Raw genomic sequence first — 26,631 nt, 5'->3', positions numbered from 1 at the left:
ATTTTAGTTCATCTCTTGAGGTAGAGTATCTTGTCTGGATTTTTCCAGCTTCTATGCAGCCTTTGGATTTACAGGTGGTAATACCGAGTAGTGGCTTGTCCAGATGGCTACCCCATATTGCAACCCAGTAACAGTTCATTTTTGAATTTGCATGGCCGGACAGCAGGGGGGTATATATATACTATGGGATGTGAAATAAGGTTTACTTCCTGTGTAATTAATTTGCTTGCTGTAAGTGGTGCATGTCAACTAAACTTTCTCAATATGCAAGCTTCAGCCCAAGGTATCCCAGTGTGGAATTGGACCATGGTGAATTTATACTACTCCTAAGGGCAATATAAATGTAACTATAGATTTATTACTCAGTTTATAGCAAAAAAGAGGCTGTCCCCCCATTTATTTTTGACAGGAAATGCATCTCAATCTACTTCATTATTTTAGACTTTGCTTAAAGATACAAACTGTAAGATCTGACATCTTTATTTACGAAATGATTGCCAAACAAGATACCAAAAAGATGACAAACATCCAGGATTTGTATCCAGATAACATTTATATTGATTATCAAAACTCCAAACATTTATATACTTCTGAAAGGAAAAATAATTTGTTCAAAGGGATTCAAATAGAATAAAAAAGTATGGTACAGGTAGACGAGGAAACAAGCATTATGATTTTTTTCCATGGTAAAATATCATTATTGTCGTACACTAGAGTAAACTAATTATCACTAGCTGTCTATTTCTCTGGTGCATTAATGCTATTTCTTACATCTGTGTTAAAACCATTGCCTTAAGGTCTGATTGTGCTTCTGCTGAAGTCACTAGCGGTTTTCCCATTACCTTCAATGGCAGAAAGATTGGTTCCTTAATTTTAGTTTTGGCCTTGCTTTCTAAACATAAGCCCCCTATTCTGCAATTTTCACCCAAAGTTAATGTCTAAAAAAGGATGTATCTGTTTTAAAGGAATCCCAAGGAAGTTAGTACAATTTCTCCCAACCCCCTTATATTGTCTGGAAAGCACTTACCTCATACAAATCATCATCTGTACCAAATGAAATATCCTCCACAACCTGTTAGGGATATGTCATAAGATAAACATAATACATTATGTATAAACATGAGGATTTTAATGTAAGTGTTTATCAGCAGTATAGCATAGTAAAAATTACACAGTTTGAACTCTTACATTGTTTTGCGGCATAAGTATAAAGAAAGATTATAGAAGTCAATAAAGGAGAAACCTGAAAGCTAATTTCCACGGAGCTTATTATGGAATGGCAGCCAGGCCATATTTAAGGCTACAGTTTCTGTTATAAATAAGCCTGATTTTTACTCCCCCCCACCTCAAATCTACAAACAAATGAATATCATCCTCAAAACTACTAGATGAGATCTGGGGTTGGGGTAGAATCTCCTATTAAGTTTGTAAAGAACAGTAGAAGTTCAAAAAGTCTATGTGGAAAGCAAAACTTTTTCTAACTTTTTTTAGCCACTCTAACAAAAATCTGAAAGAATGAGAGAGGTGAATTGTAGATTATTAGATTTATTTGGTCAATATATTGTACAAAGGACCAACGATTATCTGATTAAACTCTAATTTATAAATTAGAAATTTATAAATTAGGCCCAAATCATCTATGTGACACTGCACCAGTACATCCTTGTGCCAGTGCAGAGTCCCACTGATGTCCCACACAGGCACCATGGTCCTCCCACACAGATTCTTTTACAGGCATGGAAGACTTCCCTGAACTGATCCATAAGGCTACTATCTTCTCCTTCTTCAAAACCTTTCTCAATGCACATTTCTACTACGATACAAGAAATTAGAAACTATTTAAATGGCTAGGCTGAGGAGTAGTTGGGGAAGTAATGAAACTGTAAAATTATATATTAGTATCACACATACACACACACTATTTGTAGCCCTCACGTAAATAGAGCTAAGGTTAGTGTTTTGACAAAGCAACACACAGTACCAGAGATCTGTATATAGGAAACAAATGATGAACATTTTCAGAACTCCACCTCTACAAAGAAGGGAACTCTGCAAAGACATTAACTCTGTCTTCAGTTTTTGTTTATTGGTGTGTCGGTTAGTGCATTTTTTGGTTTTTACTGTTTCATGTTCTTGGAAGGATTAACATTTTATGAGTTACAGATGTCTTCATTTAAAAGCTAGCATTTACCCAGAGATACCACACAGTGGTATCTGACACTTCTCATTATTTCCTTATGGTTAGAATGGGCAGAGGAATCTTAGGCATTGCTATGTAGTAAATGTGGGTAAATGCTGGCTGTACAATGGTGACCTGACCACTGTATACAAGCTTGTTGTTACAGAATCCCTTTGCAGGTTGGATTAAGGCTATAGAAAACATACGCAAACACTGACCTTCACTGATGCTCAGTGTTGACATTTAAGATAGATAAATTTAAAGTCTCCAAATGATTTTTGAATCTCTACAAATACAATATTTAATTAAACTAATATGAAAGTACATTTTGTTTAGATTTCTACAAGTGTTGCCCTTTACATCTGGCACATTTACTTCCTGGATCTGAGGGTACTTTAATATATGTTAATGTGTTGCATCCCACTGAAAAAGGCTTTATTGCTGACTGCTCTCACCAAATTCTGACAAACACTATATCACATACAGTTTTGACTTAATTTTTAATGTTTGTCATTTAAAAAGTACACTGTTGTCATTTCTTTTTAGTGAGAGTCCATTTCAATATCACAGAGTATTAATATCTCAAACATAGCCAATCAAACAGAATGCTGTGTAATTATATAGCACCTTTTCAACAAGGATCTGAAAGCACTTTACAAACCTTCTTTACAGATGGGAAAACTGAGGTACAGAGAGGAAAGGTGACTTGCTCAAGATCAAGCAAATTAATAGCACAGCTGAAAGAGAAGAACCTGGCAACCTGCTCTCTACTCTAACAACACACACTCTGTTTCAAGCATTGAGATGGAATTATACACATTACAAATGACTGATGTGGTAGTTACCAAACATGTTGGCTTACCAAAGGTAATACTACTGCATTTTGTTTTTTTTACCTTGGAACTTTAATCACCTGAATTCGATTGAAATCTAGTAGGTGTTTCCTTCCTTCATAAGGTTAAAGAGGGAAAACTGCACAGCATGCCAGAAGGAGAAGAAAAAAAAAGGACAGGTCAGGAAATGAAACGTGAAGGTTCATGGGTATTCATGATCATAGCGATACCAGATGTTAGGGAGGTTTTAACACACACAAATCTACACAGATATTAGTTATCAGCAGTGCCTCTGATGTTGCTTACAAGGAAAATATCAACAAACAAAAGCCAAAGCAAGGACACACAAGGAGAGATGCAATGTGCAGGTGTTAATATCTTGAGAAATGAAGTGTTATTGTATATAAGGCTGGGTAAAATCCTGGTATAATTCAGAAATTACCCAGAAACAAACTATGAAAAAAATTTCAAGCTCCTCCACTTCTAAGTAACCAGAGTAAAAATACTTTGAGTCAATTTAGAGCTACAGAAAATTTTAAGGAACAAATCTAGAACGCACCGGGACCATGGCAGAATCGCACCCAATTGCCATGATTCCCGTTTGGTTCCTTCAGACTAAAGGTTGTTCTTTACTTAATGCCATGTTGTTCTTACTTAATTCCAGCAAGTTAGTTTTGGTTCCTGATAGAAGAACCATACCTGAAGTTGCTAGAATCTATCTTGACTCCGGCTGGTGCAAGAGTACTTTGGCTTGGTTCAGACTGATTAGTGTTGTTTTTGGGCTTGCTCCAACAAGTTAAAGAAGACTGATGTTCTGACTAGCTATTGGTAGTTCCAGTGGGGTGCCATTTATTCTCAGGTGTTTCTGGCTGTTCCAGGATAATTCTGGCTGGTCCCATCTGATTTAGTTCTGGCAAAAACCAATAAAGGTGCTTCTGCCAGCAGTGTTGTCATGGGTTGTAGATGTTTTCCCAACTCTACACTTGGTTTTGCAGGGGAAGTTTGTTAGATATGGTTATTCTGTGATGCCGCAGGTAGTTTCAAGAGTGCTTTGGCAATTTTCAGGGACTTTACTGTCCCATTAAACACAGTATATTTAATTCTGAGTTCTACATAAGCAGGTTAAAAAGAGAATAGTATTTGTGAGGATTACTGAGTCTTCAGTGTAAGTACAACTATAAAATATATTCCAACTGTCTTAAGAAATACAGGGATAAGGCTGTCAGATAATAAACTTATGATCACATGGGAAAGTAAGATATCTGGAACTTTCAAAGTATGCAAAGCCTGAACAATCATGACTGAGCATGTGCTATTCAGTGACCTATTGAGGATATATATATATATTTTTTAAGTAGTAAAATAAGCAAGTCTGTTTTATCAAGGAGCAAATGCAGCAGGATCTTGAACAACTGGCTGTTCCCCTTCTCCTGTTTCAAACCCCTTTTGCATAATAATAGTCTTAAGTTTTTAATGAAACCTGTGAGCAAAAGTTAATTGTATGTGAGGAAATTGTATTTATAATACATTGCCATGAATCCAGGACCCAGTTTATAATAATGTTTTGTCAGAGGTAACAAGATAAATGACTGGAAGTGAAAGTGTATGAAGTAGTTATTGTAATACTGACAAATGAACCACTACAATCCAGCCTTCAACCCCTCATAACTTTTCAGTATAAAGTGAATCAAGTGTCAGGCTGCCAGTATATGTGAAGTGTGTGTGTGTGTGCATATGTATTATTATATCCTCTCTGACATTGTTTTGAAGCTAACAATTCTGCAAGCTCCAAAACAAATGATGCCTCTTTTCCTCTTTTTTGGAAAGGAGTTAATATTCTTCAAAGGATACCACTCCTCTTTTGATACTCCATACCCTAGAACAGATATAAGATAGTTAAAGGGGGTCACCCCCATAAAAACGAGCTCAATATTATCAAGATACGTATCTTAGAAGAACTCTATAAGGACTCAAAGAATACCATCAAATAATTTGGTAAATGCACATTCTTCCTTAAGTGAGTATCTATAATCTCCATCCCTTGTCACATGATAAATTATCATGTGGTTGATTACTACTGATCATCATTAAGCTTTTCCCTAAGAGATACCTTAAAACCCTTTCAGTGGTCAAATGAATGAGTAACTAAAAAGCATACAACCTATTTTGCCATAGACAGAGCTATTTTTAAACAACTACAAAAGTTCCACAGGTATGCATCATGACCGAGTTTAAATGCTGGCAAAGAGATGCGAGACCTCTCAAGTGCATTTATAGATCAGAGGACTTGCTTCCTTCTTTCACCCAATTTCTCTTTCTCAAAAAGTTAAAAAAAAAAAAAAGATCGCCATGGCTACAGAAAGGTGTAATGTATTTATTAAATATTCCACCCCATAACTGGCTGTTAGGAGCTGTTTGTGAAAGATACACTCCAGGCCTTCTCTCACTAGACCTACACCGCCCAACATTCCTGTTCAGATGCTACTAGCCTGTTTGCTACTGTCTACACCACAATACCAATGATGAAAATTTTTGTACAGATTTTATACTCCACAAAAACAAACAAAATCTTGAAAATGTAATGTCAAACTCTGGTAAGCTAAGGTGGTAGAACTGAAGCTGAAGCAGCTCTGGAATTGAATTTCCCATGCCATTGTAAGCAGTTTCATTTGTCTCAAATGTGTAAGTTGGCCTGATTTTTCTAAAATGAAATGAAGCACCTAATCACTTGGTCAGCCTAGGAAGCAGGCAGTATTGAGAAACTCAACAACTTTCTCTGGGGAGCAATTGAGAAAATCATGATAAAATTTGTTTTCAGTCTTTTAGTAGCTGTGTTGGTCCCAGGATATTACAGATTATTGTAAGGAGCCAGAAGAAAAAAAATCCATGAAAAACACCTTCAAAAGATGAGTCTGGGAACTTAAGTTCATAACTCTACTAGACACCAAAAACCGTGGACTGAATAAAGACACTGGATTTATAGCTCATTACAACAATCAGTAATCCACTAACCCTCCTTTGTCATACAACTGTAGAGTGTAAACTATCCACTTCACCTTGAATGGACTCTTGCAACATGTGTTAACTCCTTATCTGTTCCACCTTGTATTTAGCTGTGATATTCTGAGTACCTTTCCGAGAAAGACTCTGTGTAAGCTCGAGAGTTTGTTTCTTTCACCAACAAAAGTTGGTCCAATAAAATAAATTACCTCACCCATTTTGTCTCTCTAATATCCTGGGACCAACACAGCTACCACAACACTGCAAACAACAATGGAAGATATTAAATTTTACGGTCTGAAATGGAAATTCCACAACTTGAAGAAAAAGGAAACCAAACTTAACAGCGTCCTCTACTTCCTGAGCAAATTCAAGAGGACTCCCAGAGGACTAACCATCTATAAATCTCTGACCACTTAACTACATACAACTCTAAATATGCTAAAGAGCTCTGCAGAAGGACTTCAGAAAAACTGGGGAACCATCTCCAGCACCTCACATATTCCAGAAGGGATGCCCCTCAAACAAGAAATCATCACGGGCTCCCATACTCTGAAAAGAAAAAAAACAGGAAACCTACCTGGAGATCATGCAAGAAAGCCAAAACAACTATAACCCCACCCCTATCCCATCAAACACAAAAACAAAAAATGGAAATAACTACAACAAATTCACAACCCACAGAATACTACTTCCAGGAGAAACACCAGGGCCCACCACATGGATACTAGGTGACACCCCAACATCATCAACTTATCAAGGCTACCCCTTACCAGAGCTAAATTAACTTCTTTCGAAAAGACTGAACTTCTGCCCCACCACAGAACTTGATACCCTACTAAAATGTGAGAACTAGAAGAATTATTTCATTGATTCTGCCTCAAAGAAGTCTTTCACAACAAAGACAATATTGCTCACAGTACTGTCCCCAGTGATGGTCATAAGAAAAAGGAATCATCTGACTGGACACCCCAGAGTGGACAAAACCACACACTTGATTGCTTCAGGGAAAAATTTGACTGTGAAATCCTAAAACATCATATCCACTACAATCTCTCCACTGTGGAGAGGACAGCTATACAGTTTCTGAAATCCAACCACTAGATAGTGATCAAACCAGCAGATAAAGAGGGAGCCTTCATAGTCCTCAAAAGTGATGACAAGGTCAATGTGGCCAACCGACAACTCTCTGATGCCACCTACTATAACAAAGTAAGTGAAGACTCCACACTACAATTCATCCAGGAACGTAAGGATAGCCTTAAATCCTTCCCAAAACAACTCCAAGAGAAACTCATACCCCATGAACCTACCCCAAAGACCTTCTACATGCTTCCCAGGATACACAAACAAGGGAACCCACACAAACCCATCATATCTGGCCATGGCATGCTTACTGAAGGAATATCGGGACTCAGAGAAACCATCCTTAAACCACTCACCACACACAAGTCCAGTTTCCTCCAGGACACAACTGATTTTCTCTAGAAACTTTGCAACATTAACAGCCTCCCTCCAAACACCATCCTTGTCAAAATGAATGTCACCTCCCTATATACCAACATCCCTCACAATGAGGGAATTGCCTCCTACCTCAAATATCTACAGGACAATGGACAACACTCATATCCACGCCAAACTCACCCAATTAATTCTCATCTGTAACAATTTTATGTTCAACAACAAACACTTTGTCCAGACCATGGGAACAACCATGGATACTAGGATGCCTCCCCAATATGCCAACATCTTCATGGACCACCTCAAAGAATAATTTCTGGACAAATGCTTCATGAAACCAATAATAGTTCTGGGATACGTCAATGATATTTTCATCCTTTGGAGAGACAATCTAAACTCCCCTGTAGATTTCCACCCCACTTTAATAACCACTACCCATCCATCAAACTCTCTCTATAACACTCCCACACCAGCATTAACTTGACACCATGATCAGCTTCAATAATGGAACCATACAGGAAACTATATCTGAGAAACCCACGGATCACCTTACCTTCACAGATCTAGTAACTACCCCAAACACCAAGAAATCTTTTATCTACAGCCAGGCACTCAGATACCAAAGAATATGCTCTGAGCAGAAAGTCCAGAATTATAGATTCATAGATACTAAGGTCAGAAGGGACCATTCTGATCATCTAGTCCGACCTCCTGCACAGCGCAGGCCACAGAATCTCACCCACCCACTCCTATGAAAAACCTCACCCATGTCTGAGCTATTGAAGTCCTTAAATCATGGTTCAAAGACTTCAAGGAGCAGAGAAGCCTCCCTCAAGTCAACCATGCCCCATGCTACAGAGGAAGGCGAAAAACCTCCAGGGCCTCTCCAATCTGCCCTGGAGGAAAATTCCTTCCCGACCCCAAATATGGCAATCAGCTAAACCCTGAGCATATGGGCAAGATTCACCAGCCAGATACCCAGGAAAGAATTTTCTATAGTAACTCAGATCCCATCCATCTAATATCCCATCTCAGGGGATTTGGCCTATTTACCTTGAATATTTAAAGATCAATTACTTACCAAAATCCCATTATCCCATCATACCATCTCCTCCATAAACTTATCGAGTAGAATCTTAAAGCCAGATAGATCTTTTGACCCCACTGCTTCCCTTGGAAGGCTATTCCAAAACTTCACTCCTCTGATGGTTAAAAACCTTCGTCTGATTTCAAGTCTAAACTTCCTGGTGGCCAGTTTATACCCATTTGTTCTTGTGTCCACATTGGTGCTGAGGTTAAATAATTCCTCTCCCTCTCCTGTATTTATCCCTCTGATATATTTATAGAGAGCAATCATATCTCCCCTCAACCTTCTTTTAGTTAGGCTAAACAAGCCAAGCTCTTTAATTCTCCTTTCATACGACAAGTTTTCCATTCCTCGGATCATCCTAGTAGCCCTTCTCTGTACCTGCTCCAGTTTGAATTCATCCTTTTTAAACATGGGAGACAAGAACTGCACACAGTATTCTAGGTGAGGTCTCACCAGTGCCTTGTATAACGGTACTAAAACCTCCTTATCCCTACTGGAAATGCCTCTCCTGATGCATCCCAAAACAGCATTAGCTTTTTTCACAGCCATATCACATTGGCAGCTCATAGTCATCCTATGATCAACCAATACTCCAAGATCCTTCTCCTCTTCCGTTACTTCTAATTGATGCGTCCCCAACTTATAGCTAAAATTCTTGTTATTAATCCCTAAATGCATAACCTTACACTTCTCACTATTAAATTTCATCCTATTACTATTACTCCAGTTTACAAGGTAATCCAGATCCTCCTGTATAATATCCCGATCCTTCTCCGAATTGGCAATACCTCCCAGCTTTGTATCATCTGCAAACTTTATTAGCACACTCCCACTTTTTGTGCCAAGGTCAGTAATAAAAAGATTAAATAAGATTGGTCCCAAAACCGATCCCTGAGGAACTCCACTGGTAACCTCCCTCCAACCTGACAGTTCTCCTTTCAGTAGGACCCGTTGCAGTCTCCCCTTTAACCAATTCCTTATCCACCTTTTGATGTTCATATTGATCCCCATCTTCTCCAATTTAACTAATAATTCCCCATGTGGCACGGTATCAAATGCCTTACTGAAATCTAGGTAAATTAGATCCACTGCATTTCCTTTATCTAAAAAATCTGTTACTTTTTCAAAAAAGGAGATTAGGTTGGTTTGGCATGATCTACCTTTTGTAAAACCATGTTGTATTTTGTCCCATTTACCATTGACTTCAATGTCCTTAACTAATTTCTCCTTCAAAATTTTTTCCAGGACCTTGCATACTACAGATGTCAAACTAACTGGCCTGTAGTTACCCGGATCACTTTTTTTTCCTTTCTTAAAAATAGGAACTATATTAGCAATTCTCCAATCATTCGGTACTATTCCTGAGTTTACAGATACATTAAAAATTCTTGCTAATGGGCTTGCAATTTCAGGTGCCAATTCCTTTAATATTCTTGGATGAAGATTATCTGGGCCCCCTGATTTAGTCCCATTAAGCTGTTTCAGTTTCGCTTCTACCTCTGATATGGTAATATCTACCTCTATATCCTCCTTCCCATTTGTCATGCTACCATTATCCCAAAGATCCTCTTTAGCCTTATTAAAGACTGAGGCAAAGTATTTGTTTAGATATTGGGCCATGCCTAGATTATCTTTAACCTCCACTCCATCCTCAGTGTTAAGCGGCCCCACTTCTTCCTTTTTAGTTTTCTTCTTATTTATATGGCTATAGAACCTTTTACTATTGGTTTTAATTCCCTTTGCAAGGTCCAACTCTACTCGACTTTTAGCCTGTCTCACTTGATGCCTACATGTTCTGACCTCAATTAGGTAGCTTTCCTTGCTGATCCCTCCCATCTTCCACTCCCTGTATGCTTTCTGCTTCTTCTTAATCACCTCTCTAAGATGCTTGCTCATCCAGCTTGGTCTACAACTCCTTCCTATGAATTTTTTCCCCTTTCTTGGGATACAGGTTTCCGATAGCTTCTGCAGTTTTGATTTAAAGTAATCCCAGGCCTCCTCTACCTTTAGATCCATAAGTTCTTCAGTCCAATCCACTTCCCTAACTAATTTCCTTAATTTTTGAAAGTCAGCCCTTTTGAAATCAAAAACCCTAGTTGCAGATTTATTTTTGTTAATCCTTCCATTTAGTTTGAACTGAATTAGCTCATGATCACTTGAGCCAAGATTGTCCCCTACAACCATTTCTTCTATGAGGTCCTCGCTACTCACCAAAATTAAATCTAAAATGGCATCCCCTCTAGTCGGTTCAGCAACTACTTGATGAAGGAATCCATCAGCTATCGCATCTAGGAAAATCTGAGCCCTATTATTATTACTAGCACTGGTCCTCCAGTCTATATCTGGGAAGTTAAAGTCTCCCATGATCACGCAGTTTCCATTAGTATTTACTTTATTAAAGACATTAAAAAGGGCTGTATCCATATCCAAATTAGATCCCGGAGGTCTATAGCACACCCCAAGCACTATCGTAGGAGAGGCTTTACTAGTTTTCTTCCCCAATGTAATTTTTGCCCAGACAGACTCTGTCTTATCCATTGCATCGCTTCTTATTTCTTTACATTCTACCTCATCATTGATATACAATGCTACTCCACCCCCTTTACCTTTGTTTCTGTCTTTCCTAAAGAGCACATACCCTTCAATACCTGTAGTCCAGTCATGACTACTATTCCACCATGTTTCTGTTATCCCTATAATATCTGGTTTCACTTCCTGCACCAGTAGCTCTAGTTCCTCCATTTTGTTACCTAGACTCCTCGCATTGGTGTACAAACATCTTAATTTTTGCTGTTTGGCCTCGCTCACATTATGCACCTTAACACACTTAAAACTGCCTTCAATGACACTCCACCAGAGAAGCAGATTGCATGATTAAATGGACCACCCAAATACCCTGAGAGAACAGGATACAGGAAAGAAAACCCCTCTGACTGCACATCCCTACTTGTCACCTACCACCCCACCCTGGAAACCATATGTGGTATCAATAAACAATTACAACCCATACTCAATGGGGACCACATCCTGAAAGAAATCTTTGCTGAAACCCCTCTTCTGGCCTTCAAACAACCCCCCACTGTCACCAGTATCATCATCATCAGAAGTAAGCTCCCCACAGAATAGGGCATACCAACTCAAAGTGACACCAGAACCTGCCATAACAATAGATTCGAAACCTGCAGACAAATCTTCATAGCGACAATTATCAACACCCCCCCCACAACACACCTTTCAAGGTCCTACACATGCCTATCACACCATGTGGTTTATCTCATCCAGTGCACTACATGCCCAATAACAACCATGTGGGTGAAACCAGACAATCACTGAGCTCTTGAATAAACTCACACAGAAAAATAAGACAAAAACACCATATCGCTGGTGGGTGAACACTTTTTATAAAATTATCACTCCATGTCTGACCTTTCAGTCATGGTCCTCAAAGGAAACCTAAACATCATCTTCAAAAGATGAGCCTAGGAACTTAAATTCATAACTCCGCTAGACACCAAAAATAATGGACTTAATAAAGACACTGGATTTATGGCTCATTAAAACAAACAATCTGTAATCCTTCTTTGTCCTCCTTTGTAATTCCAGAGCAATTTGGTTGATTTCAATTGAGTTAATCCAGATTTATGCTGCTGCAACTGAGATTGGAATTTGCCTCTACTAGCCTGACTGTAGAAGAATCAGTCACAATCAATCCCAAACCTCCCCAGATTCTCAGTTGCACTTTTGGAAGAAGAGTCAAGCTTTACCCAAGCAACAGAATTGCAGATTCTTTGCAGATTCACCAAGAATAGCAGACAAAATTAAATACGACAGCTGGCCATTTAGGATGAAAATGCCCTCTGTGTTACAAGTTGTCCAGCTATGTAAAATGTTTTATTTTTCAAAAGGTTGAAAATACCATTCACAGCCTGATTCAGAATAGAATTTTACTAGACCAGAGGAGAATTTACAGTGGGGTAATGGCCTGCCTTCTGTTAAATCTCAGTCAATACAAATGCACAATTAAATATCAATTTTCTATGTGGTGCAGAGTTCAATGGCTGTTAACACTAAAAAAGAAAAGGAGTACTTGTGGCACCTTAGAGACTAACATATTTATTTGAGCATAAGTTTTCGTGAGCTACAGCTCACTTTTCCACCAAATGCATCTGATGAAGTGAGCTATAGCTCACAAAAGCTTATGCTCAAATAAATTTGTTAGTCTCTAAGGTGCCACAAGTACTCCTTTTCTTTTTTGCGAATACAGACTAACATGGCTGCTATTCTGAAACCTGTTAACACTAAGTGCTCTTAAGCACCCATTTAGTTTTTGTCAACAAAATTCTAAAGAAATAAAAACAATGCATGTCATAAGGTTGCTGGGTTTTTGTCACATTACTTGGTGTTGGATGGTATGACTCCTTAGCAGCTTGCTTATTCTTGCAGTGCTGTTAAATGATTACTGGGTAGTTGTAAATATTTAAGACAGAAATTCCAAAGCAAACCACAAAACTTAAAACAAATATGTCAAGCCCTCCTCATTTTTTCCTTTTTAATATTTGATGCAAACTGGAAGTCTGCCAGCATCTGAACTGGAAAGACTTAGCCCATTCCACTGACATTAGGGACCCTGCTTCTCCTCTCCCTCATGCAGATGTAAATCACGAATAAAAAGTCAGTGGAGTCACACTAGCATGAAACTGATGTAAGTGAGCGGAGTTATGGTTGATAATTTGTATTAAATCCATAAAGAATCTTATGAGAATATTTTCTCCCAAAAATCGATGTACATTACATATCCTTTCTTTCTTTCTTTCTTTCTTAATTTTAAAAAGATTGATGGTGAAAGGAAAAATGATTGAGAGAATTTTCATAAAGCTATTTTATTTTTGTCCTTATTTGAGGCCAAATCTAAAATTAATTCTTAATCTGCTTTGCTGACCCTTAACCCTCCCTCTCAAAATGAAAAACAATGACATCATTCAACAATCTGCAGAAAACTCTAGATACCTCTTTGAGTTCACAGCATTTGGTTTGAGCAATGGGGCATGGAACAGCGCCCCGCTCTGTGCCTTTTGGAAAGTGGCTTTCTCTTCCCCTCTCTGTGTTCGAACAGTGATCAGCAGCAGCATCCATCTCATCTGTTTGGCCCTCTTCTCCCTCTGAAACACAGCAACCAGCTTCTTTCAGCTGAAACCCTTGGATCAACAGCTGACAGGCCTCCAAGTCAGCTTCCCACACTCTTTCGAGCAGCTGGTTCCCACAGCTGAAATAAAAGCCAAAGGAAAATAAAAATTCGTTTCAGGGAGAGTAATTTCTATCACATAACTTTTTTTTAAGCCTAACCAAAAGGGCAGGTCAATGCTCTCATAAAGAGCTCAGCACTTTTTAAAATGGTAATGAGTTATTTCAAGCTGAGAAGTAGTAGAGGGATTTATCTACTGCAAAGTGGACGTCAATAAAAATCTGTTGATAAGATGCTGTTACCTTCTGTGGGTGTGAACAGGAGGTAAATTAGACCCCATTCTAATTTTACTGAAGTCAATAGAAGTTTTGTCATTTACCTAAATGGGAGCAGGATCAGAACCCTATTCATTCACAGTGGCTGTACATCTGTACTGTAAAAAAGTACTCACACAATCTTCCTCAAATTGTTCTGAGAAAATGTTATCCCTTCAACTAAAATATTATTTGCTGCATTAAATATGTTGGTCAAATTATACTTTTAAGAAAATGTATGTAACTTTTCAGATTCTTGCTAGAGTGAAACTTAGACAAAAATCTAAAGCATCAGTCAATCCATTTTTATTAATTAAATTAGGGCTGTTTTTACTCTCCTTCAGCCTTCTATCTTTTTTGCTATTTTCCACAACCTTACTTTGTGGTATTGTACTGTTCTCTTTTTTCCAGCTGAAGAATGAGTTGAAAGGAGGTTTATGTTTAGAATTTCTTAATATTTTGCACATCTGTATCTTCTTTCCGTCAAAGATCTTTAAGTGCTTTATGAGTATTATCCTGAAAACCTTTCATGTACAGTTCTTCAATTGATGTCAATGAGAATTCCATGCATGGAAGGTTTTGAAGGCTCAGGTATTTAAACTACTCAGTACCCTCATGACACACAGGCATATATTATCTTCATTTTACAAATGCTGAATCCGAAACACAGAAAGGTTAAATTATTTGCTGAAGTACAGTAAAGTGAGTCAGTGGCAGAGAAGGGAACAGAACCCACAAGTCTTGACTCCCATTTCAGTACTCTAATGTCTAGATTTTATCTTAACATCTAATAACTGCAGCATTTTCTATCAGTCCTTCAGATCTATCAGTTGTGATGCAATTAAATAAAATTATAAGTTAAATTAAAAAACCCAAAATTTTATTCCATCTTTCTTGACTAAATCAGATATTAGTTTACCACAGATATTTAAGATTTTTACTCTGAACAGAGAATAAATTAATTGTAGTTAGTAATAAAATGCTTATTTGAGTGACAAATTCTTACTTTGAACAACAGTATTTTTTACTGCACAAATAAAACTTACCAACACAAACTTGAAGTCAGAGTACAAGTGTGAATAATTGGGAGTCAGAAACTGAGCCACTGGATTAGTGCTGACAGTCTGTATGGATGCATACTTATTTAAGGTGGAATGTGACATGAGGTCTTCAAATTGCTGCCTGAACCCCAAGGGGTTCCAAGCAATGCTAACTGGGGGGGGGGAGGGGAGGGAGATATTCAACACATGCCCCAGGAGAATTCTATGTTACCTCCAGTCAACACTCCACCTATCAAGTAAAATAAAATAAAATAAACCCTACTACTTTCTGTACTAGATGGTGCTAGTCAGTCACAGCATAATGGCTACATAGTTAAAAACTTTCCCTGTAGGTATACCTCTGACAATTTTCTTGCCTCTTATAAAAAGTTTGTCAGCACCAATCTACTGTATTTTATGACATATTGACTTTAGACAACTCAAGACTTGACTTGGAACTTCCAACAGGTAGCCCAATTGATTGGTCAACTTAATAGAAGATTCCATCAATACAATTAGGATAAAATAATAGCTTTGGGTGTATTTCAAGGACATTTTTATTTTGCCACTATATTAGTAAAACTCTGGTACTTCCTGATGTATCCTGAACTAGGTTATCAAATATGTATGTTAATAGACTCTATGTTACTGAACTTTTCAACTGAAAGCAGTAAATGCACAGATGCTTTTGATGTTCTGAGTCTATTTAATTCTTTGGGCTTTATTTCCATAATTTTTTATTTTAAAATTACTGAAAGTTTAGGGGCATTTTTAAAGCAAATATTTTGAAAATTGCAAACATAAAACCACAGGCCAAATACATTAAAAATTGTTTATGTGGTATAATTTTTTGAATATTTCAACATTTTAGATATATAATTAAATGTAATTGAATTATGGTGTTTGGCTTATTCATATTAAATCCACTTTGTAAATGCTTAAGTTCATGGATGTTTGTAGTGCTAGTGAAGTGGATGGGATGACTACTCTTCTTAAAATTAAGCACAGTGTAACTCTGTAGGATTGGACCTAAATTGTGGACAGGTCAAGATTAGGTCACCCTTTATATTGAAGTTACATTTATAAATATATTATGCAATATTAATAATTGACTAATAGATGTTATATATGTATGTTACAGACATAACAGTATGTGTTAAGTACATCAATCAAAGGTATTACAAGAAACCTATTGATTTGTTGGACTCTAAATCTATAAGAATTGATTAAACATTTATTAAAACATATACTAATCACTTACTGATCCTTTATAATCTATTTATAAGTGTACTATTTGTATAAAAAAGCATGACCCAAGATATATATATATATAAAGGGGGATTTGTCCACTGAGGATTCTTTCCATCTTCTGTTAAGTTTACAGGCTATTTCTCCCCTCAGTCTTTGTGCAAGATTCCCAGTGATGTCAACAGGAGTTCTGCATACGTCTCATCAGCAGGATATTGTTCTAAAATTATTTGGAGCGTTGGCTGGAAGTTAGCAGGAAAATAGGTTTTCTACTAAGAGCACTACAGACACACTAAAGTCATCTTTAGCTCTTGCACACTTTAGCCTAAATGAAAACATATGCCCATGTGTCAGGGTTCCTTCCCCACTCTGAACTCTAGGGTACAGATGTGGGGACCTGCATGAAAGACCCCTAAGCTTATTCTTACCAGCTTAGGTTTAAAAACTTCCCCAAGATACAAACTTTGCCTTGTCCTTGAACAGTATGCTGCGACCACCAAGCGTTTTAAACAAAGAACAGGGAAAGAGACCACTTGGAGACGTCTTCCCCCAAAATATCCCCCCCAAGCCTTACACACCCCCTTTCCTGGGGAGGCTTGAGAATAATATCCTAACCAATTGGTTACAAAATCATCAAAGACCCAAATCCCTGGATCTTGGAACAATGGAAAAATCAGTCAGGTTCTTAAAAGAAGGATTTTATTTAAAAAAAAAAGGTAAAAATCATCTCTGTAAAATCAGGATGGAAAATACTTTATAGGGTATTCAGATTCAAAACACAGAGGATCCCCCTCTGGGCAAAACCTTAAAGTTACAGAAAACAGGAATAAAGTACATAAAACAAAAGAAACTAATCCGCCTTGCCTGGCTTACCTATACTGGTTGCAATATTGGAGACTTGGATTAGGATGGATTGGAGAAGATGGATTTTTGTCTGGCCTCTCTAGTCCCAAGAGAGAACCACCACGTAAACAAAAGCCCCCCGGGCAAGATTTGAAAGTATCTTGTCCCCTTGTTGGTCTTTTAGGTCAGATGCCAGCCACGTTAGCTGAGCTTCTTAACCCTTTACAGGTAAAAGGATGTTGCCTCTGGCCAGGAGGGAGTTTACAGCGCTGTATACAGAAAGGTGGTTACCCTTCCCTTCATATTTCTGACACCATGTAAGACTACCCAAAATATTTTTATAAAAAGTAACAGGAGCTAGACAAGGAGGCAGCATTTTTTGTAAATCTCAGTGCAGTTTATCTCAGAGATGTCTTCTGATGACTGAAACGTGAAGAAAAATGGGTCATGATACACAGTGGCCAAAACATTGTTTGTGTAGAAGATCCTGTTCTTTTAACTGACAGAATGAACCTCTGTGAGGAGCCATATAATGAAAGCTAATAAAGTGAGACTGAAAATAAAACCAAGCATAATAAAATTCACATTCAATAAATACACATGCAAAATCTTTCCAGCAGTGGGAATATATATTAAATAGAAGCAAATAAATATTTAACTTAGAGAACTGATTCCTAACAGGACATAGGGTTGCCAACTCTCCAGGAATTAAAGATTAATCTTCAATTAAAGATTATGTCATGTGATGAAACCTCCAGGGATATGTCCAACCAAAATTGGCAACCCTATTGGGATCAGGACTAAAGTTTTGATTCAGGAAAGTACATCACACTTGCTTACTTTACGCACATGAATAAGTCCCATTGACATCAAAGGGATGTAAGCATGTGCTTAACTTCAAGTACATGGTCAAGTGTTTTCCTGAATCAGGGCTTAAGTGCAGGCATCAAGAAAAAAAAAAAGCTTAGAATTAATGACATTCAGGAAGATGAAAGATGTTTATTATTGATTAATCCTACACACAGTACATGCCTTGGAAAATGTATTAAAGACAGTGGGCCATTAATTTCCCACGGTCTGAAAGCCCTATTCAGGATTCTTTATTTACCCTCTGCTCAAGAAAAACTTGAATTGACATTAAAAGGAGTTTTCCCTAGGTTAAAGATGTCTAAGGAGTGATGAAATGGGTCTGACAGAAATAACCAGGGAAAGTCATTACAAAGGACACAGGATGCCATTTAACATCAGAAGGAAATATAGTCTTGTAAAAAGGGCACAGGACTGGGAATCAGGAGCTTTGGATTCTATTTCTAGCTCTACCACTGACCTACTGTGTGAGCTACGGAAAGTCACTTCATCTCTATATGCCTCTGTTTTCCCTCCCACTCTCTGTCTGTTTTATCTATTTAGATTCTGCTCTTTGGGGCAGAGATCTTTCTCTTGTATGTCCATATAGTGTCTAGTGGTCTCTACAAAGGTGACCACCCTGAGGGAGGCCAGAAAGAAGGAGGGAAAGAAAATCAAGAAAAGTAACACTTAATCCACTCAAAAAACCCAAGACCACCATATTGTTTGAAACCCAGCCTTTTAATGTAGTTTACCATATTACCACTAATGTTATGTATTAAAGCCATGTTTATACTTGAACGTTGCTTAATCCTTCAGAAATTAACCCTCACACCTGTTCTCTCAAACATTTGTATCTAGATTTTCCAGTTTGATTTGCTTTTGATTCTCTAACATTCACTTTGGCACTTTAGCCTCCTGCCCCCTCTTGTGTGGGGTTTTTGTTTTTTTTTTTTTTTAGGCCTGCAACTACACTTTCCACCGCTCATCCAAACCCATTCTTTAATGTTCCATCATGAGACTGGATCACATGAGGCTTTCAGGCAAGGTCCCCACAACCCTATCCTCCCTGTCATGTCTGAGTTTAGGAGTAATCTGGTAGAGAAGATACAGCTGGAGCTCATCAAACCACAAGACTCAGCTGACACACAGAACAGACTGTGTGGAATGGAAAACTTGGACTCAGTTCAAGCATGGGGATTACTTTTTCCTTGCTTACACCATAGAAAGGGCTTTGATTTTGACTGTTTAGGAAAGGGAACTTTGGGTTGGTTGGGTTTTTGTTAGTTTATTTTTGATTTTGGGGCTGGGAGCTTCTCTCACTGCCAATGAGAAAAGCCTGTTATACACACCAGTCAGAGTCTCAATTTCACATTTCAATGCCTACTAAAACAATTTTGTATATCTCATCTCTACGGCCACCAAGAAAGTTGGAAATCTTGTAAGTTCATTACGTACTTTACGCTATACTGATGTTCCCAGGGCACCAACACCTTGTTTCCGCTGCTCCCTTGTTTCCAAACTTGTTAACAATCCTAGTTTGCTCATGAGCACTATCAACTCTCTTCTCCATCTAAACACTTTGCAATTTCGGTCTTTCCCCAACAAGGCTCTAGGAATCCTATTTCTTTTATTCCAAGATTGCCTTTTTTTTTAAAATTTCTCTTTCCCCCTTTGATACTTATTCCAAATTCTTCTAATCAATTATTTCTTTTCCCTTTATTCTCCCTGCCCTGCCTTCTCTCCTTGTATACTGGGACCACATGGACATCTGGTTCCTTAAAACCAGTTCCTCCTCCTGACCTACTTTATTCTCTTACTACATACTATGACATCGCTAATGTTCTACTGTCAAAACCAACTTTTCCACTGGTACCTTTCCACTCCTCCATTCTCCCCATCTTCCTCTCCTATATTCCCTTTGTATTTGTAAAATCTTCTATGGACTTGCCTCTGCCTACTTCATGGACTGTACCTCTCTCTACCCAGTCCCTGCACCTTTCCCTATTTAACAATTGACCCTCATCAGGTCTTTCGCTATTGGTAAAGAATGTTCTTTCCTGCACCTCTGGCTGCTAGAAATAACCTGCATAGCTCTTAATTTCATATTATATCTCAGCTGAAAACAATTTTTCCAATTTCCTTTCCTTTCTTTCTCCCCTGCTATTATTCATTATTTAGTGCTGTCATTTTATTATTTGAAGTAACTCTGTAAAACTTCTTGTAATTAAATTTGTATGAAAGTGTACAAAATAAACGTGTATTGTATTGTATAAATGACTTTCTGATTAGATCTAAATTACATGATTTACATGCATCTTAAAGTATTTTATTTGTAAACAATGGTCATTGGATTCTTTTATCTTCTTGCAAAGGACTCTGTGATATCAATGCATGTAAAGAGATACATATATATATATAAATAGAAAAGGAGTGCTTGTGGCATCTTAGAGACTAACAAATTTATTTGAGCATAAGCTTTCATGAGCTACAGCTTACTTCATTGGATGCAGTCAGTGGAAAATACAGTGGGAAGATTTATATACAAAGAGAACATGAAACAATGGGTGTTACCATACACACTGTAACCAGAGTGATCACTTAAGGTGAGCTATTACCAGCAGGAGAGCTGGGGGGGGGGGGGAAACTTTCGTAGTGATAATCAAGATGGGCCATTTCCAGCAGTTGACAAGAATGTCTGAGGAACAGTGGGGGGTGGGATGGGGTGGGGGGATAAACATGGGGAAATAATTTTACTTTGTGTAATGATGCATCCACTCCCAGTCTCTATTCAAGCCTAAGTTAATTGTATCCAGTTTGCAAATTAATTCCAATTCAGCAGTCTCTCGTTGGAGTCTGTTTTTGAAGCTTTTTTGTTGAAGTATTGCCACTTTTAGGTCTGTAATCGAGTGACCGGAAAGATTAAAGTGTTCTCCAACTGGTTTTTGAAAGTTATAATTCTTGACATCTGATTTGTGTCCATTTATTCTTTTACGTAGAGACTGTCCAGTTTGACCAATGTACATGGCAGAGGGGCATTGCTCTGGCATATATCACATTGGTAGATGTGCAGGTGAACGAGCCTCTGATATTGTGGCTGAGGTGATTAGGCCCTATGATGTTGTCTCCTGAATAGATATGGGGACACAGCTGGCAACGGGCTTTGTTGCAAGGATAGGTTCCTGGGTTAGTGGTTCTGATGTGTGGTGTGTGGTGGCTAGTGAGTATTTGCTTCAGGTTTAGGGGCTGTCTGTAAGCAAAGACTGGCCTGTCTCCCAAGATCTGTGAGAGTGATGGGTCGTCCTTCAGGATAGGTTGTAGATCCTTGATGATGCGTTGGAAAGGTTTTAGTTGGGGGCTGAATGTGATGGCTAGTAGCGTTCCGTTATTGTCTTTGTTGGTCCTATCCTGTAGTAGGTGATTTCTGGGTACTCTTCTGGCTCTATCAATCTGTTTCTTCACTTCAGCAGGTTGATATCGTAGTTATAAGAATGCTTGATAGAGATCCTGTAGGTGTTTGTCTCTGAGGGGTTGGAGCAAATGCGGTTGTATCGTAGAGCTTGGCTGTAGACAATGGATCATGTGGTGTGGTCTGGATGAAAGCTGGAGGCATGTAGGTAGGAATAGGGGTCAGTAGGTTTCTGGTATAGGGTGGTGTTTATGTGACCATCGCTTATTAGCACCATAGTGTCCAGGAAGTGGATCTCTTGTGTGGACTGATCCAGGCTGAGGTTGATGGTGGGATGGAAATTGTTGAAATCCTGGTGGAATTCCTCAAGGGCTTCTTTTCCATGGGTCCAGATGATGAAGATGTCATCAATGTAATGCAAGTAGAGTAGGAGCATTAGGGGACGAGAGCTGAGGAAGTGTTGTTCTAAGTCAGCCATAAAAATGTTGGCATCCTGTGGGGCCATGCAGGTACTCATAGCATTGCCGCTGATTTGAAGGTATACACTGTCCCCAAATGTGAAATAGTTATGGGTGAGGACAAAGTCACGAAGTTCAGCCACCAGGTTTGCCTTGACATTATCGGGGATACTGTTCCTGATGGCTTGTAGTCCATCTTTGTGTGGAATGTTGGTGTAGAGGGCTTCTATATCCATAATGGCCAGGATAGTGTTTTCAGGAAGATCACCGATGGACTGTAGTTTCCTCAGGAAGTCAGGGTGTCTTGAAGATAGCTTCTCGTGCTGGTAGCGTAGGGCCTGAGGAGGGAGTCTACATAGCCAGACAATCCTGCTGTCAGGGTGCCAATGCCTGAGATGATGGGGTGTCCAGGATTTCCAGGTTTATGGATCTTGGGTAGCAGACAGAATACCCTAGGTCGGGGTTCTGGGGGTGTGTCTGTGCAGATTTGTTCTTGTGCTTTTTCAGGGAGTTTCTTGAGCAAATATTGTAGGTTCTTTTGGTAACCCTCAGTGGGATCAGAGGGAATGGCTTGTACAAAGTGGTGTTGGAGAACTGCCTAGCAGCCTCTTGTTCATATTCCGACCTATTCATGATGACGACAGCATCTCCTTTGTCAGCCTTTTTGATTATGATGTCAGAGCTGTTTCTGAGGCTTTGGATGGTATTGTGCTCTGCACGGCTGAGGTTATGGGGCAAGTGAAGCTGCTTTTCCATAATTTCAGCCTGTGCACGTCGGCAGAAGCACTCTATGTAGCAGTCCAGTCTGTTGTTTCAACCTTCAGGAGGAGTCCACCCAGAATCCTTCTTTTTGTAGTCTTGGTAGGAAGCTCTCTGTGGGTTAGTATGTTATTCAGAGGTGTGTTGGAAATACTCCTTGAGTCGGAGGCGTCGAAAATAGGATTCTAGGTCATCACAGAACTGTATCATGTTCGTGCGGGTGGAGGGACAGAAGGAGAAGCCCCGAGATAGGACAGATTCTTCTGCTGGGCTAAGAGTATAGTTGGATAGGTTAACAATATTGCTGGGTGGGTTAAGGGAACCACTGTTGTGGCCCCTTGTGGCATGTAGTAGTTTAGATAGTTTAGTGTCCTTTTTCTTTTGTAGAGAAGCAAAGTGTTTGTTATAAATGGCTTGTCTAGTTTTTGTAAAGTCCAGCCAAGAGGAAGTTTGTGTGGATGGCTGTTTTTTTTTGTTTGTTTTTTTTTTTTTTTTTTTGAGAGTATCCAGTTTTGAGAGCTCATTCTTAATCTTTCCCTGTTTGCTGTAGAGGATGTTGATCAGGTGATTCCACAGTTTCTTTGAGAGAATGTGGCACAAGCTGTCAGCATAGTCTGTGTGGTATGTAGTTTGTAATGGATTTTTTAACTTCAGTCCTTTTGGTATAATGTCCATCTCTTTGCATTTGGAAAGGAAGATGATGTCTGTGTGTATCTGTATGAGTTTTTTCATGAAGTTGATAGATTTCCACCCCGTACGGCTAAATTCAGTGCCTTGCATAATGACAGGTTTCAGAGTAGCAGCCGTGTTAGTCTGTATTCGCAAAAAGAAAAGGAATACTTGTGGCACCTTAGAGACTAACAAATTTATTTGAGCATAAGCTTTCGTGAGCTACAGCTCACTTCATCGGATGCATTCAGTGGAAAATACAGTGGGGAGATTTATATACATAGAGAACACGAAACAATGGGTGTTACCATACACACTGTAACCAGAGTAAATTTGTTAGTCTCTAAGGTGCCACAAGTACTCCTTTTCTTTTTGCGAATACAGACTAACACAGTTTCTACTCTGAAACCTGTCATATATATAAATAAGATTCAGCAAAGAAGGAAGTTTTCCAACTCATATAAAGACATTCCTTTTAATATGCTAAGGGCTTGTCTACACAGGGATAAGAAGGAAAATTAATCCATATTAATTAAAGGTATGAATTTAAAGTGGCTTCATTAAACTGCATTAAACCCTTTGTTGACATTTTCTAAGTGAATTGAGCTAAACCAAATTAAAACCACTTTAATTCTGACTATGAGGATCTACCCAGGGATTGAATAGTTTAATCTGATTTAATACAGTTTAACTAATCCAATTTAAAAATCCATTTGTATTAACTTTCCTAAGAGTTCCCATGAAGACAAGCGCCGAGAGTGATTCTGAATACAAAGAATTTACATAGGTTTATTATTGTAAATTTATTTCACAATTGCTATAAAATTAAGGACAGAATTTTCAAACATCTAAATTACCAAAACAAAATAGAAGACTAAAGAATGGGGAGTGGTAAACTAAATGCATGTACCCATTTTGTGTGTATAGCAGCATGTTTGTATTAGCAGCTGAGATGCACACTTTTGAAAATTGTTCAACAAGGCCAGAGCCATATTGTTCAAAGCCCAGAGTCAATGCAGAAATATTTTAATTGGGAAAATGCACTGCTGGACTGTAACAGAGGAACAACATGGATAAGTGGCTCCTATTTTCTTTCAAAATTCTATCCCTCTTTCTCATCTTCTTTTTGCTTCTTCGGATTTTGACTTCTGGAACATTTTCATGATTGGAAATGTTATGTGCATGTTGACAGACATAAATGATTAGATTTAAATTGTGCTCCTGCATGTAAATCCCATCCCCATGCCCATCCCCACCAATTTATATAGCAAACGTTTTCAAAACTGGGTGCTTAAAGTCATACAATTAAATCTATATTTTAAAAACTTGTGCATTTGTGTCTATATTTCATGGGACTGTAAAAATTTTCAATCCTGGAAAATATATAGTGGAAAATATCAATAGACATATTCTGAGGTGGTGGATGAGGTTCATTTTCTCAGTCCTTTACAGTGAATAATAGCATTAGTTATTTTACCTGTGGATAGCATTTGTTTAGAATTTCTTTTGGTCAAAACATTTACCACTTTGTGTAGCAGTATGCTAAATAAATAAAGCGAAACACAATATTAATACTAAAAGATGCAGTCCCTCATTGTGCTGTCAGGATACTGAGTTCACAATGAAACACGAATGGCTGGCAATTTCTACCAAAAGTTTAAAAGATTAAACCTATCAGCAACGGCCATTATCCACAATTTCTCATGGGCTACGATAAACATCACCTACTGCATCCACAGTCTACAGCAGAGGTGGGCAAACTACGGCCCATGGGACCGTCCTGCCCGGACCCTGAGCTCCTGGCTGGGGAGGCTCGCCCCCTCCCCCTCTGTTCCCCTTCCCCCGCAGCCATGCTGCCGTGTGGGCAGCAGGGCTGCGAGCTCCTGCCGCTCTGAGCGGCATGGTAAGGGGGTGGTGGCAGCGCACAGGGCAGTGGGGGGTTGGGTTGGGTAGGAGGTCCCGGGAGCGGTTGGATGGGGCTGAGGTTCTGGGGGGGTCAGGGAACGGGGGGGTTGGATAGGGCGTGGGAATCCCGGGGGGGGGCCTGTCAGGGGGTGGGGGTGTGGATAGGTCAGGGCAGTCAAGGGACAGGGAGCAGGGGGAGAGTTGGATAGAGCGTGGGATCCCGGGGGTGGGTGGGGGCGGTTTGGGGCGGGAGTCCCAGGAGGAGACAGTCGGCGGGGGGGAAGTGGGAGAGGGCAAATAGGGGGTGGGGGCCAGGCTGTTTGGGTGGCACAGCCTTCCCTACCTGGTCCTCCGTACAGTTTTGCACCCTGATGGGGCCCTCAGGCCAAAAAGTTTGCCCACCCCGGTCTACAGTATTTAAGAGCTGAAATCTAAAAAGAGCCTGAAAATATTATTTCCTTCTTTCCCCCAACCATAAAAGAATAAGCAAGCGAACATCAACATCTTGAGGGCATAACTGACTTCTTGGATTTTATGTGGCCAGATTATGTAACTACTATTTCTGTTCTGTGACACTGTTCAAGCAAATAAAGGGGAAGTCAATTTTTTTTATTGCTGAAAACCAATAATGGATATTTTATTATGGTTATTAAAAAACAAGACAGTACAATACTCAGCAAAAACAATTAGAAAATACTCTTGTACAGGAATTAGAAGGGAAATTAATTTCTGTTTTCTTTTCATCTGCCAGCTATTCATTTTATCTGGCACAAAATTTTAATCATGGCCTGTCATTTTTCTATCAATATTCAATGTCACTGTGTTATAGTTAAATTATCTCTGCTGGAAACACAAAATGATAGACTGCTGCAGTTTACTGTTTTCACTTCGATTCTAAATGCAAGGATGTTGTGATGGAACTGACATTGAAGATGCAGGAAATTAACTAATTTACAAAGAAATAAGTTGCGAGCACGTACTACTCAATTTAGTGCCTCCACTTACTGTACAATATGTTTTTACCATTTTATCTAATCTATAATGTACAGAATTTACTGCATCTCTTAAGAACCATTTTTCATCTTTATGAAGAAATGGAGAAATATAGTTCCTACATTAAAACTTCTACTGTAAATAGCCCTTTCTAAGGGTAAAAATTTAGTTTTGGTAGTTGAACAAAAAGCTACCATGGGGTTTCTCTTATTACACAGTCTGCACACTATGCAGTTTCTCAGCCCTATTTTACCAATCATCTAATCTGTAATCTGTTAAAGTACTTTCAAGTTTGGTACTGGCACAAATAAATCCATGTCACTTGCCTTTGGATCCTGTGATAATTGTGAAGCCCCATAATGTCAAAAGTTAAGAGATTTGTTTTTTTGATTAGACAGCTAT

The 26,631-nt window shown here is 38.8% G+C and overlaps 1 protein-coding gene across 1 annotated transcript in view; it reads right to left on the bottom strand.

The window, feature by feature from the left end:
- Positions 1–26,631, bottom strand: part of DISC1 (DISC1 scaffold protein) — a 379,838-nt gene that overhangs the window by 30,742 nt on the left and 322,465 nt on the right. Inside the window, exons 12-13 of the mRNA XM_038396820.2 lie at positions 13,571–13,826; positions 1,028–1,072 (exon numbers count right to left, since the gene is read on the bottom strand). Coding sequence (XP_038252748.1) covers positions 1,028–1,072; positions 13,571–13,826 — 301 coding nt within the window. The remainder of the gene's footprint in view (positions 1–1,027; positions 1,073–13,570; positions 13,827–26,631) is intronic.

Source organism: Dermochelys coriacea, chromosome 3 (genome assembly GCF_009764565.3).
Source record: "Dermochelys coriacea isolate rDerCor1 chromosome 3, rDerCor1.pri.v4, whole genome shotgun sequence".
Classification (NCBI taxonomy): domain Eukaryota; kingdom Metazoa; phylum Chordata; order Testudines; family Dermochelyidae; genus Dermochelys; species Dermochelys coriacea.
The sequence above is the reverse complement of the archived record's forward strand: the minus strand, read 5'-3'. Positions and strand labels throughout refer to the sequence as shown.